Source organism: Anser brachyrhynchus (genome assembly GCF_964034855.1).
Source record: "Anser brachyrhynchus genome assembly, chromosome: 1".
In the NCBI taxonomy this organism is placed as follows: domain Eukaryota; kingdom Metazoa; phylum Chordata; class Aves; order Anseriformes; family Anatidae; genus Anser; species Anser brachyrhynchus.
In genome coordinates, this window is record NC_137694.1 from 103,919,314 (window position 1) to 103,933,410 (window position 14,097).

The following is a 14,097-nucleotide window of genomic DNA, read 5'->3' on the forward strand; positions in this document are numbered from 1 at the left end:
AATCCTGCCCATATCTTGGTAACCAGTGCTAGCTTGTTTTCTATCTGGTAGTTTTTACACTAACGTGTGCAACACCACTTTAGACATGACAAATGATATGGAATTCAGCACTATCCTGAAAAAGAAAATTGCAGTTTAATGTTACTGGCTTGGAAGTCTTCTTGGTATTCAGGATAAATTTGTATTTTAATTTCATTTAATTACTACAAATTATTCTTTTCAATACTAATAGAAACTATTTCCTATGATGTCTTTTAAGTTCTTCAAAAACATTCTAAGAACCATGTATTCAAATGACAACTGCATAAGGTATATAAATTCCACCCCACAAGATTACTTCTTTATTTCTCTTCCTTCTCTCCTAACAGCATTTACTTTGACTATTCTTTTCATTATGGTACCCAAAACCAACCACACAAAACCAGATGGACAAAAATCTGTTCTGTGATCTATACACAAGCAGCTCAGAATAGGTACCGTCTTTATTGCTGTAATATTTATTGCAAATAAGCATCTAAATTACAGTAATCATAGGTGATTCTCAGCATTGGCACTTCTCAAATTTTGCTATCCCTTTAAATATGTGCTATTCAAGTCATTTTTTCCCACACAATCTAGATGTTTTCCAACTTCCATCTTATTCTTCGTTTGCTCTTAATATCATCTATTTTTTCAGTCACTTCCTTTGTTCGCAACAATATTTATAAGCAGCTTTTTTTCTCCCTGAAGATGTACAATTCACGCTAGTTTACAATCTTTTCTAAATCATGTTAATTATACCATTGATATAATTATGCCATTGATATATATAATTCATTGTAAATCAAACCCTGGTTTCCTATAGTATTCCTGCTGTATACAAGAATTCTTGCCCATTCATATACTTTATCATTTCAGCACAAGACCTTCAATCTGATTCAATTAGCATCTGAAGTCAGAACTTCATGAAACGTAATGTTACCTGTCTTTACTAAGAGATCTAATTCTATCATTCTGTCAGGAAGTTGTGTATTATTCATACTTATGGAACTTATTTCTTAAAATTCTGCTAAAATTCCAAAATCACAGATATTTCTACCTTCAAAGTTTGTTCTTTCTGTTGTTGAAAGAAATTGGCTTTACTGGGGACCCATACCTACATGCTGTAACTGTGCTATTCCTCTTGATAGTAAGGTCTACATTCAGTTTTTTATAGGTCACCTGACATGTTAATGGTTTGGTATCATAAAAACAAAATAAAACAATTAGCTAAAATAGGTGTTTCACATTGTGTATTAGCTGGACAATATGCACCAAAACCAATTTATTGTATTTGTTTCCACATATATTTTCTGTCTTTTAAAGAGCACATTTCATGTGGACTTCATTTCCTACATCATCAAACTTCCTTTTCTTATCAAAGACAAATTTTAAATAGAAATTTGATATATCTACTTTTTCTGAATCAGTATTACATGATCCTTTGTGTATAAATTAAACTATTTTTATGACATTTCTTATTTATGTATATACATTTACAGAAACCTATTAATGTTGTTCCCCAACACAGATTTGGTAATACTAATTTACTCTGGGTTTGCATCATTTTTTTAGAAAAACGTATGCTTTATTGAGTTGTGCACATAATATCACATTCCCAGCTGTAAGAAATTGTATTTTAACAGCTCAAAGCTACAAAAGGAGGCAACAGTGCAAATATAACAATATTTGGTAATTTTCTTCTTTCCAGAAAGAAAAATATTAAAAGTATAAATACACACAAATGGAGAAAACAAATTTATAAAAAGAAAAAAAAGAAAAAAAGAACAAAAAAAAATGACTAAAACTAAATGTCACTTTCTAAAGCAAAGTGATTGCAAAAGTTAGCAAAGCTAACTTTCTTTAGTTCAACAGACAAATCTAAAATGTTCCACTTGTGCAGAGGCCTCGTTCCACTTGTGCAAAGTAGACCAAAGACACAGAAATCCATTACGGACAGTCCAGGGGATTAAGTTCAAACTTCAATAAATTCAAGAAGCAGGTGATGACTGTTTCTTTTCTTCCCCCTCCACCCCCTCAGCCATCGTTTACTTTTGTGCGTCTAGATAGCTCTGCTAGCCACCTTTACTTCTCTGTTTTTAAAATTTCTGCCCCACTCTCTCATTGTGACAGACTGTCTCTACATTGACTTATCTTTTTTTTTTTCTTTCCAAAATGGAAAGTGGTGTTTGATTTCTTTAACCCATATTTTATGAGCCTGTGTTCCATGGAACCATGTAAAATGTACAGCTTTTATTCTTCAGCAAATGAGTTACAGACTCTCAGTCCTTGGTTAAAGAGTAGTTTGCAGTTCCTCAGCACCTTCTTAATTAATGAATCTAAATATTTACTCTACCAATCCTTCATCACATCGTTTCATTCTTCACTTGCTTGATTACAATGTAATTTGCAGTCACTTCTTGACAGTGATGAATTTAAATACCTTTTGATCACCAGCTTTATAAAGCTTCCATTGTGTTCTTAGTGCTACCTAGACAAATCTCAGCTAAGTAAGTACATGAGTGGTTTACCAAAGGAGAGGCTTCTGACAGGGGAGCAATGGGGCAGGAATTTTCCTTAATTAGAAAATGTCATCTCAAAGACATCTGAATAAATGTAGATTGGGCTGTTTCCCTTGGGAATGGATTATGAAGCCAGGGTAAGAAAGTTCCACTGTCTAGGGTGCAGGCACTGGCACATGAGAAAATCAAGGAATTCACCTCTTGAAGATGATGGCAAGGATGGCAATGGCAGCAATTACCAAGAAGGCTAGACCACCAAGCGCTGAGCCCACAATAAGTGGCAGTCGGTCCTGCACCATCTCCGAGCGCTCCCCTAGCAAGGAAGACACACACATACACACACAAATGCAGAAGACAGGAACAATTAGAGTTTCCCATCTGCTCACCTAGGACTCACCCATAATTCCAACCCTATCAGCCCTTTGCCTTCCAGGCTAGTCCTGGTAATTTAGCAAATGCTTGTCTTGATTATTGCTCTGCCCCTGCAATTGTGCTTCTCCAGTGCTTTCCTTCCTATTTCTGAAAAGCTAGTACTCCATCTCAAAACACTTTTCCTTGTCCACTGACATGTGACTAGCCATTTAAGTATAATCCAGTTCTAAACCTGGGCTTTGATCCCATTGCCCCTATTATTTTAGCTTGTAGATAACACACAAGTACATTTGATACAGACCAAAGGGCATCACAAGGCAGTATGTTGGTCTCTGTGTGAATAGATGGTGATACTCTTAGACAGATGGTAAGGTTCTGTGTATATGTCCTGTGTACTACTTGTCTTAAGACTTTCAGAGCATTCATCTGTAAGTTGTCCTGTGACAGTTGGAGACCAAACTAGAGCAGTATATAGTGCTACGCACTGTAATACCCTCCTAAAGAGAGCTCTACTGACACACTCTGCTCCTGCTGATCAGAGGCACGGAGGTATATGAGAACAAGGAGTACGACAGAGGAATATGGAAGCAGTGGCTAAGGGAGTGTAAACAACATGCTCTGACACCATGAACTTTCTTTGATAGAACAAATTTGTATATGCAAATTCCTATATACAGGCACACAAGTTGAGTAGTAACGTCTGGTAGCAGTCCTCCCAGAGGATATGTGACTATACACTAGTGAAAGACGGGCATGTGCAGATCTGAGTACACTTACCTCCCATTAGAGTTTGAAAATACATCTTTCCACTGTATGGACCATAGCCCACTGCTGTTCTAGCTCGTACTTGGAAGGCATAGATCTTGCCTGGGCTCAGATTTAATATGGTGGCCATGTTAGTTTCGCTAGTCAAGGTGAATGAATTATCCTCATCTTCTGCCTGTGAATGTCAGTGACCAAAAAGAAATGTGAGACTTTTGCCCATACAGCTGGCTCTTCTCATCAGGGAATGCTAGTTTCCATGTGCATCCAATATTCTTTGAATCCGTTACAGAGTATCCCAACCCCACTTGATATTCTAGACCTGACTTCCTCACACACTACTCTCTGCTTCTTACTGCTACTTTTCATTCCCTTATACCTAGGTTCATATATTTATATAGTCATATATTCACATATATTTATATGACAGATCAGATATAGGGAATGGGAGCTTGTCTTAATGGTCCTATGGACCTCTTTCCCTTAAATCAATTAGGAGTCATGAAAGATGTGAATGGAGAACAACTATATATTTGTCACCCTGTAATTTCAGCACATAAACATGTAACTCAGGTCTGCCACTTAGTAAATGGGAGTGCATTCCTCCACCCAAAATTTCTTGGAGATGTTCATCCAGGCATAAATTGGGACACAGAATTTCCCTCCACAAATAAAACACAGGATGTTGCAGTGAGTCTAATTTCAATATAGACATTTGGAAACTTGATGTCCTTCCACTGTTACCTGTATCAGGTGGTACTAAACTTACTCTGTTGTTTCAGCTACAGCTTTTTAGCTTAGCTACAGGTGTCTTCTCCCTTTTTAACATCATCCCCAGATGGTCCCAAGCTGGGAAATGCAGATGGACAGATGTTAAATTAAGAATATATTGTGAACTTCTGTGCTTGATATAGTTTGTTCTTCCCTCATAACTGAAGCATTTTATCCACCTTATCCAGTCTGATCCAAGGGTTCATCTCCCAGAAAGGCTTCCCCTTTGTCTTTTGCATAACAGCTATATAACAATCTGCACTGCATCACTCTCTTCTCACCTTGTCAAAATAGCGTAGCTGATAATCCAGGATAACCCCATTGGGCTGGTCTGGCTGAGGCCAAGACAGTGTGATGCTACTGGTAGTACGACTCACCTGATGCATCATAGGGACTGCAGAGGGGACTGGAATGAAAGAGAGAGAGTAGAGATTGCAAAGGGAAAAGGTTAACAAGGACCCGTAGTTGAATATTTATTATAATGAATTAAAAACTTAGGTCAAACCCTCCTTCAATTTTCCTTAATTTGCATTATGAAATATTTTGTAACCTAACCAGAAGAAACCTAGCTACAATTTTACTCTACTGAGAGACAGATACTAAAGTTCAGTTGCAGATTATAAAGAATGAAAGCATCTAAACTTCACAGCCTGATCTAAAGGCTAGTTCACACTAATTCCTGAATCTCATGCCAATCTCCTGCAGGACGGTTACCTAGATGGCAAAACTACTGTTGTATTTGAGACTTTCGGTATCCCTGCAACTCATTAAGCCACAGAAGTCCAGTCTGAATGGGCTTCAAATCAACACTATGGCCTGAAACCAACAGCTCCAGGGCCAGAGTCACTGTTAAGTGTGTATGTGTGGATCTTCACACACAGTTTTGCTGTCTGGTCTTAAAAAGTATGGTAATTTTCTGTTTTAGTGAACAGGTCAGCTTGGTATACTACACAGATAGAGCTGTCAAACTTCTTGATTCCACTAGGATATTTAGTGCTTAAAGTCTGTGTCAGGTACTAATTATTGTAGGGAAAATTCAACTTCCCTTTTATGCTGGTTTTACTCAGCATGGCAGCTGAGCTCCACCACTACGGTTCTCTCACTTCCCCTCCTCAAAGGGAAAGGTGGAGAAAATATGATAGAAGGGGCTCAAGGGTTGAGATAAGGACAGGGAGATCACTCAACAATTATCGTCATGGCCAAAACAGACTCAGCACAGGGAGATTAATGTAATTTATTAACTAACAAGCTAGAGCAGTGAGAAACTAAAAACAAACTAAAAACACCTTCCCCCCACCCACCCTCTTCCACCTCCACCCCACAAGTGGTGAAGGGGAACAGAGCAGAGAACAGGGCCTGTGGTCAGTCTATGACGCTTCGTAACTGCCGCTCCTTCACAGTCACTCTCTTCCCCTGCTCCAGCATGGGGTCCCTCCCACAAGATGCTGTTCTTCCCAAACTGATCTGTATTGGGTTTGTGTGGCAAGGTTTTGGTAGCGGGGGGCTTCAGGGGCGGCCTCTGTGAGAAGAATCCAGAAGCTGTCCCATGCTAGGTAACGGCCAGTTTCAGCTGGCTCCAAAGAAACCTGCTGCTGGCCAGAGTTAAGCCAATAAGTGATGTTTGTGCCTCTGTGAGAGCAGATTTAAGAAAGGGAAAAAAACTGCTGGGGAACAGCAGCTGGGAGAGTAAGGAGTGAGAAACAGTCCTGCAGACACCAAGGTCACTGCAAAAGGACGGCAGGAGGAGCTCCAGGTGCTGCAGCTGAAGTTCCCCTGCGGCCTGTGAAGAGGCCCCTGGTGGAGCAGGCTGTCCCCCTGCAGGCCATGGGTCCCACATGGAGCAGATCTCCACGCTGCAGCCCGTGGAGGAGCCCCCGGTGGAGCAGGTGGATGTGGCCTGGAGGAGGCTGCGGCCCATGGAGAGCCCCCGCAGGAGCAGGCCCCGGGCCGGAGCTGCAGCCCGTGGAGAGGAGCCCACGCAGGAGCAGGGGGTCTGGGGGGAGCTGCTGCCTGTGGAGGACCCATGTTGGAGCAGTTTGCTCCCAACAGATGGACCCCATGGTATGGACCCATAATGGAGCAGTTCTTAAAGAACTGTTCAGTGCTGCCTTATCTAACATGGGGCAGCTTTTGGCCTCTTCTCACAGAGTCCACCCCTGCAGCCCCCTGCTACCAAAACCTTGCCACATAAATCCAACACGCCTTTATGTACAAAGCAAGGATCTGGTCATCAAACATAAAAGAAGGCTTTGGAAGCATGAATATAAATGAGAAGGCAAGTACGAGCTTGTGTCTACTAACTTTAGAAATCTTCTGATAGGCTGTTCTAAAAGTCTGAAGCTCAGCTCAAGACTTTCAGGTTTGCAGAACTGCCATTACTTATCACTAATTTGAAACATTACATCAGAGGAAGGTGTTGGGAGGAATGGGTTAAAAGTGGAAGATTAGGAAGGAGGATGGGATCAGAATGGAAGACTGGTGAGGAGGATTGTAAATATGATCAAGTGACCTTGCAGCTGGGAATGCTTAAAGTCTAGGTAGTAGTAACGTAGAAAAGCACATACATTGTACATACTGCTGTTTATGCTCTGTGTGTTTGGCAAGTAGCACATATGTATTTAGCTAACAGCTGTTTGGTAGACTCAGAGGTGCCCTATCAGACACGCTTGAGCTCCCAGCCTTGGTATAGAGAAGATCAAAGAAGTACAGTGAGGATCACAGCACAGTGGTATAAACTGTTCCTGTGCGTACCCTTGATAAACAGGTGTAAACAGCAGGCTGGTGATCTAGCATGGACTGAGCTTAGCAGTGCCTGTGTCCCTAGATGTGTGCATGTGTCCGTGTGTTGCTTCAGAGATCCCCCAGTTGGTGAGGTAATGAAAATAAACCTACAGTGTGCATTTTAGCCATGAGCCTGTGGTTGTTCCTGCTGCCTGTGCTGACTCACACAGAAGAAAACAAAATATTGAAGATAATGTGATAAATTATTTCAAATTCAATTTTTAGTTCACTGAGCTAAAATTAGATTATAATGAGCAACAATCCAGCCACTATTTGGGGTAGTTTTCTTTTCATTTTATTGTTCTCTAAAGGCATTATTCACACGTTCTGATGATACCAGAAGTACAGAACACCGAATTAATAGCAGGCCATTTCCTGAAGTAGTTTGTTCTTCTAAAAAGAAGAAAAAAATATATCTTCAGAGCAGGAAGGGAGATGAATAGATGTTAAAGCCACTTGCACATGAAGTTTTCTGGAGAATGAAAATACTCTTCAACTACAAGGTATCCCCAGGATAATGCCATCTTAATGTCGTATTGGAGATAGTCATTTCAGTGATACATACTTAATATGCAGGTACCTCTTAAGGCGAAGGTCTAATCCAGTAAAAACATTCAGTAATCCACCTATCTGAAACAGTTCAGATTTTGATACTCAGGTTTGCCTCTTATTTCAGGTCAAAATTTATTAAACATTGACCAGGGATCTCTCATGCCATTTCAAGTAAATAGATATCTTGATTTCTCCTTTGAAAAATCTCATATAAATACTAAAGTGATGTGAAATGTGAACACACTGGTAGGTGGAATGTGTACATATCTCCTGTCAAAAGCTTATTAATAAAGTTCCTTTCCCAGTGTTGACAAATTACGAAATACAAAGTTCAAAGTTTGGTGTCTTAAGACTACACCTATATTGGGAGAAGAACTCATTGAGAGCAATCCTGCAGAGAAGGACTTGGGGATTCTGGTGGATGAAAAGCTTGACATGAGCCAGCAGTGCATACTTGTAGTCCAGAAGGCCAACTGCATCCTGGGCTACATCAAAAGAGAAGTGGCCAGCCGGATGAGGGAGGTGATTGTCCCTCTCTAAGTACTAAGTACTCCAAGTGGGGCCCTTGTGAGGTCCCACTTGGAGTACTGCATCCAGGTGTGGGGTCCCCAGCACATGAAGGATGTTGACCTGTTAGAATGGGTCCAGAGGAGGACCGTGAATATGATCAGAGGGCTGGAGCACCTCTCATGAATATAGGCTGAGAGAGCTGGGGCTGCTCAGCCTACAGAAAAGAGAAAGCTCCAGGGTGACTTCATTGCACCTTTTCAGTACATAAAGGGAGCTTATAAAAAAGATGGAGAGTGAGTTTTTGCTCAGTCAGACAATGACAGGACAAGGGAAAATGGTTTTAAACTAAAAGAGGGGAGATTTAGATTAGAGGTTAGCAGGAAATTCTTCACTCAGAGGGTGGTGAGGCACTGGAACAAGTTGCCCAGAGATGCCGTGGATGCCCCATCCCTGAAGGTGTTCAAGGCCAGGCTGGATAGGCCTTGGCCAACCAGATCTAGTGGGTGGCATTCCTGCCCATGGCAGGCGGGGTTGGAACTAGATGATCTTCAAGGTCCCTTCCAACCCTAGCCATTCTGTGATTCTATGATACCATCATATAGCACATACAGAACAGCCAGACCCAATCCGCACCGGTTTATGAAAGGCAGGTCCTGCTTGACTAACCTGATTTCCTTCTGTGACAAGGTGACTCACTTAGTAGATGAGGGAAAGACTGTGGATGTTGCTTACCTCGACCTTGGTAAAGCTTTTGGCACTTTCCCACAACATCCTCTTGGAGAAACTGGCTACTTATGGCTTGGATGGGCATACAGTTCTCTGGGTAAAAATTTAGCGGGGTGGCTGGGCCCAAAAAGCTGTGGTGAATGGAAATAAATCCAGTTGGCAGCCAGTCACAGAAGTGTTTTCCCCCAGTGCTCAGTACCATGGCCAGTTCACTTCAATATCTTTGTCAATGATCTGGATGAGGGGATCGAGTACACCCTCAGTAGGTTTGCAGATGACATCAAGTTAGGCAAGAATGTTGATCTGCTTGAAGGTAGGAAGGCTCTGCAGAGGGATCTAGATAGGCTGGATCAATGGTCCAGGACAAACTGTATGATGTTCAACAAGGCTAACTGCTTTTTGCTGCACTTGGGTCACAACAACCCCATGCAAAGCTACAGGCCTGGGGAAGAGCGGCTGGAAAGTTGCCTGGCATAAAAGGACCTTGGGATATTGGTCAACAGCCAGATGAATATGAGACAGCAGTGTGCCCAGGTGACCAAGAAAGCCCACAGTGTCCTTGCTTGTATCAGAAACAGTGTGGCCAGCAGTACTATAGAAGTGATTGTCCCCCTGTAGTCGGTGAGACTGCATCTCGAATACTGTGTTTAGATTTGGGCCCCTCACTACAAGAAAGACATTGAAGTGCAGGAGTGCATCCAAAGGAGGGCAACAAAGCTGGTGAAGGGTCTAGAGAATAAGTCTACAGTGGCTGAGGGAACTGGGGTTATTTAGCCTAGAGAAAAGGAGGCTGAGGGGAGACCTTATTGCTCTCAACAACTACCTCAAAGGAGGTTGTACTGGATTGGCGGTTGCTCTCTTCTCCCAGGCAACAAGCAACAGGAAAGGAGGAAATGGCCTCAAGTTGCACGAGGGGAAGTTTAGGTTGGATATTAGGAAAAAATCTTCACTGAAACCGTTGTGAAGTATTGGAACAGGCTGCCCAGGCAAGTGGTTGGATCACCATCCCTGGAGGTATTTGAAAGATGTGCAGATGTGGTGCATGGGGACATGCTTTAGGAGACTCGTCAGTGCTAGGTTAACAGTTAGACTTTATGACCTTAGAGGTCTTTTTGAACCTAAATGATACTATGATTCTACCCTGTACCTGCTTCCACCGAAGGGCCAAGAGTATGTTCCTTTGCATGCCAACTATCAACAATTTTGTTAACAGAACACTGGTTTCAAAGCTTGTTTCATATATACATGCATCCAGTTCTTTGTTGATTTATCACTTCTACTAATTTTGCTATTTTCACATAGGGTTTATAAATGGAGACATGTAAGGTTCGTGCCTAATGACACAATCCACTGACAGCTGAAATCATAAGGCCTGATTGAACCAACTATTCACTGAAAGCAAACCTGTTTTGAGATCAGATTTTTAAGGAAGTCTGAAAATGACTGTGTGTTTTTTTTTTGGGTTTTGGTTTGTTTTTTGTATTTTAGCATTACTATTTATGAAATAGCAAGTGTATGGATAAATTCTTGCACAAGTACCACATATAACACCTAATGGAAGATATAAAACAGTCTAACCATTGGGTAAATACAGCTCCCAGATTCTATTTTTCATGGGCTGTCAATTGTAACTCTCCTACGTGTCAGGACAATATTCTTCCTGGTAGCACACAATGGTGGATTTAAAATATTTAGAGCACCATGAAAATGCTACATTCTCTGAGTTACTAATGTTTGGCAAGTTTCTGCTGTTCCTTACAATGCTAATGTCCTTGACAAGCAACATGTGCCTGCAAGCCTAAGAATTTTTCTACATCAGCAGACGAGGTAAGGAAGGAATGTGAAGGAAAGAAGGATACCTCTTCTGCTTCTCAAGCGTTACTCAAGAAGAGCCTATTGATTCAGATCTCCAAAGACCTTTGTGAAAAACAACAACAAAACAACAACAAACCTGTCTTCCCTTGATTTAGGAAGTGGACTGGAAGAGATCTCAATTTGGATCAATATAACCTGTTGCCAACTAATCTTCTTGAGCATACTGAGGTGTTATACAACCCAAGTTTTCTTTAAAGGATGTGCTAAGCTCCCACAGCATTTCCTCTTCTGTCACCCAAAGAGGCCATATAGTTGGGCTTGCAAGCACCAAGAAAGAGAATAAGCCCATGGAAGAACTGATTTTTTGACGAGCAGCAAATTGGAGCTCTGCAAATATCAAAGGAAACTAGGTCATCACCATCACTTATTTTTTAGCTTCATGCATGCGGTTCACCAACAAATAGTGCTTATGATGCATTTGCTTGTTTTATCAAGGTATACCGAAGATACAATGATAAAAGATTTTATGAAGAGATTCCTTATCTATCAGTACACATCATACACAAATGCTACCTGCCTGTAGGCCTGACAGACATGGCTTTTGGAAAACAGGAATCAGGATATCTTTATTGCCTAGGAGCTACTTTAACACTGAGTGGGATCACAAAACTTAGCTACTGAAAAAATAAATCCAAACAAAAGGTCAGAGGTCTACAGATTTTATAGAAATCATTAAAAAACAATTAAACTCACCCTCAGCTATGCCTTCTTCTGTAATGCAAGCCCCAAATCTACCATTCTCATATTGTCGTTTCTCCTCCTTTACTTCTTCAGGTATCCTATTATCCTCATATTCTCAGCAAATGGCATTAAACCCAAGCTTTGTTCCACACCCCATCTCATTTATAATCTTCAAGGAAGATGTCTGAACACAGAATAGAAATCACTTTCTTCATGTCTTTAATATCTTCTCTTTCTTTTGAAAATGCCCTGTCTTTTCCACAGACTTCAGTTGAGTTCTGACCCTTTCTCTAAAATATCTGAAAATCCTGAAAAAGTATTTCGGGTTGTCTTCTGTCATAACCTTGTACTAAAATTCCTGTGTACGAAGAGTGCTTTAGAAAGGCAAATTGGTTAGTTATTTTCACCACCTGGACCTGTATTATTACTATTTCTTATAAATGGGTTCCACTCATGCCTAATATACAGAGAATTTTCCTTTATATCACAAGGTGCCATGTGACATATGGACCTCCTACTTCTACCTTCTCAGAAAGCTGCCATCTTCATTGAAAGAGTTGCTGAAACCTGCAATGTGAAAACAAGCACATTCATTCCCTGCTTATGCTGCAGAGAATTAAATCCCAGTCACACCTGGCCAAATCTGCTGCAGACAACAAAGTTGACAAATGTCAAAAAAAAAAATATTTCAAGAGTATTTTTCCTATACAAGAGGAAGACAATAGAGTTGAATTCTTAGGGAACTTGAGTGCTCAAGGTTGGCAATTAGGATCATAAATAAACAACATGTTACTTTGGGAGTTAGTGTAATTCATTCAGTGGATGATGAACACAGAGCTCATATATCGTTTGCTTTACCTGTTTGTTTTAGCCTGGCAAAACACAATAGTATTTATTTTTTTGTCTACAGCACTCTTCCATATCTCTTTGGAAAAGCAGACAACTTCAAGCAAATTTTCCTGATCAACTCATCCATTTGCCCTTGTAAACTCAAAAACATAATACTTGGAGTTTAAGTCTTTCCTCCTCTCCACCGTAAAATCTTCTGTTGGGTCCTCTGAAATTTCCTTGCATTACCCCTAACTGTCCTTTTCCCCATGCAACTTCTTACACAAACCTTCAGACTCTCTAGCTTTTACTTATGAAGTTCTACACATTTTTGATATTGCCAGGTCCCACTGCTCTGAATCCAGCTCTTGCAGAAGGCTGCTACCTATCTTTTCACAGGTACATGGCAGCCTCATCACATCACCTTTATCCTCATATATCTGTTAGCTCTTATAATGTCCATATTTCATCAAAAATTCTACTTGCTTTTAAAAGTCTTCAGGGACAACATTTGAGTCTCTGCTGTCTTTGTCCCTTCATCTTTTTGCTAGAAATGCAACAACTGCCTGAATGAATAGGTTCAGAACAGTATAGCTCTGGCAACAGACATTATTACATGCCTCAGTTGAAGGTATAAGGAAAAAATGGACAGGCAATTACAGCTGTGCACAGAGTATTTTTTTTTCACAGTCCTTTAAATGAAAAACTGACTTCTGTCCTGAGGCATGAGATGAAGCAGTTTTTTACCATGATGAATATACTTGAAGATGTGATTTATTTATTTATTTATTTTTGATTTTTGAATAATAAGGTGATTGGCTTTTAAGTTCTGTGGTTTCTCTTTGTCAAGTTCTCCTTTTCCAAAAAGCAATTTCATAATAGCCTTTCTTCATGCAGTTTGTGCTATCCATAATGGCCTCCTAACATCTTTCCACATATCCTGACCCTTCCGTAACTATTCACCCTCAGCACTTAAAACATGAGCTGAAAGTAATTCCCTTTTCTCTTGTCTCACCTGTGGGATAGTTTTTTCCTTCTGGTAACTTGCCTCAGTGAATATGTCATATTATTACTATCCAAACAGTTTTCAGGTAACTTTTGCTATAAAAGGTTGTCTTATTTAAAAAATGAAATCTTATATTAAGGAATACGCCAGCCCTTGTTATTCTATCTTGAAAAACATAGTCACTGAAGAGTAGGAACATCATAATCAGGCCATCACCGAAAATGTGATTGTGTAACTAGAGGATTCTATCATACTTTGAATCAGGGTTAGCAGACTGTTAGGGATAAGGAGAGTCTTAGATGAACAGTGTTTTGGAGACAAAAACAAAGAGCAAATAGGTAGCAGGGAAAAAGACAAGAAAAGAAGAAATAAAGAAAAAAAAAGAAATAAATAGAAAGAGAGAAGAAGAGGAGGAGAGAGGAGAGGAGGGGAGGGGAGGGGAGGGGAGGGGAGGGGAGGGGAGGGGAGGGGAGGGGAGGGGAGGGGAGGGGAGTGGAGGGGAGGGGAGGGGAGGGGAGGGGAGGGGAGGGGAGGGGAGGGGAGAAAATAACTATTCCAGGGCATAATATTGCCTAAGGTATCTCTAACAAAGAGGCAGAGTGTGGGGAAGTGTATTTTTTGGATCAGCAAATGAAAGAACACAGAGAACTCTGACTGCTGTGTGATTAAGTACAACATTCAGAAGCTGCCAGC

General features: G+C 40.7%; 1 protein-coding gene across 8 annotated transcripts in view; it reads right to left on the reverse strand.

The window, feature by feature from the left end:
* The window catches only part of EPHB6 (EPH receptor B6), a 90,143-nt gene that overhangs the window by 18,524 nt on the left and 57,522 nt on the right, over nt 1-14,097 (reverse strand). For 7 of the 8 annotated variants that reach the window (XM_080589703.1, XM_080589705.1, XM_080589709.1 and 4 more), the window contains 3 exons: nt 4,727-4,851; nt 3,690-3,852; nt 2,739-2,853 (listed from right to left, as the gene is read on the reverse strand). In XM_080589703.1, the coding sequence (XP_080445829.1) occupies nt 2,739-2,853; nt 3,690-3,852; nt 4,727-4,851 (403 nt within the window). The remainder of the gene's footprint in view (nt 1-2,738; nt 2,854-3,689; nt 3,853-4,726; nt 4,852-14,097) is intronic. The other variant, XM_080589706.1, reaches the window with a different exon arrangement.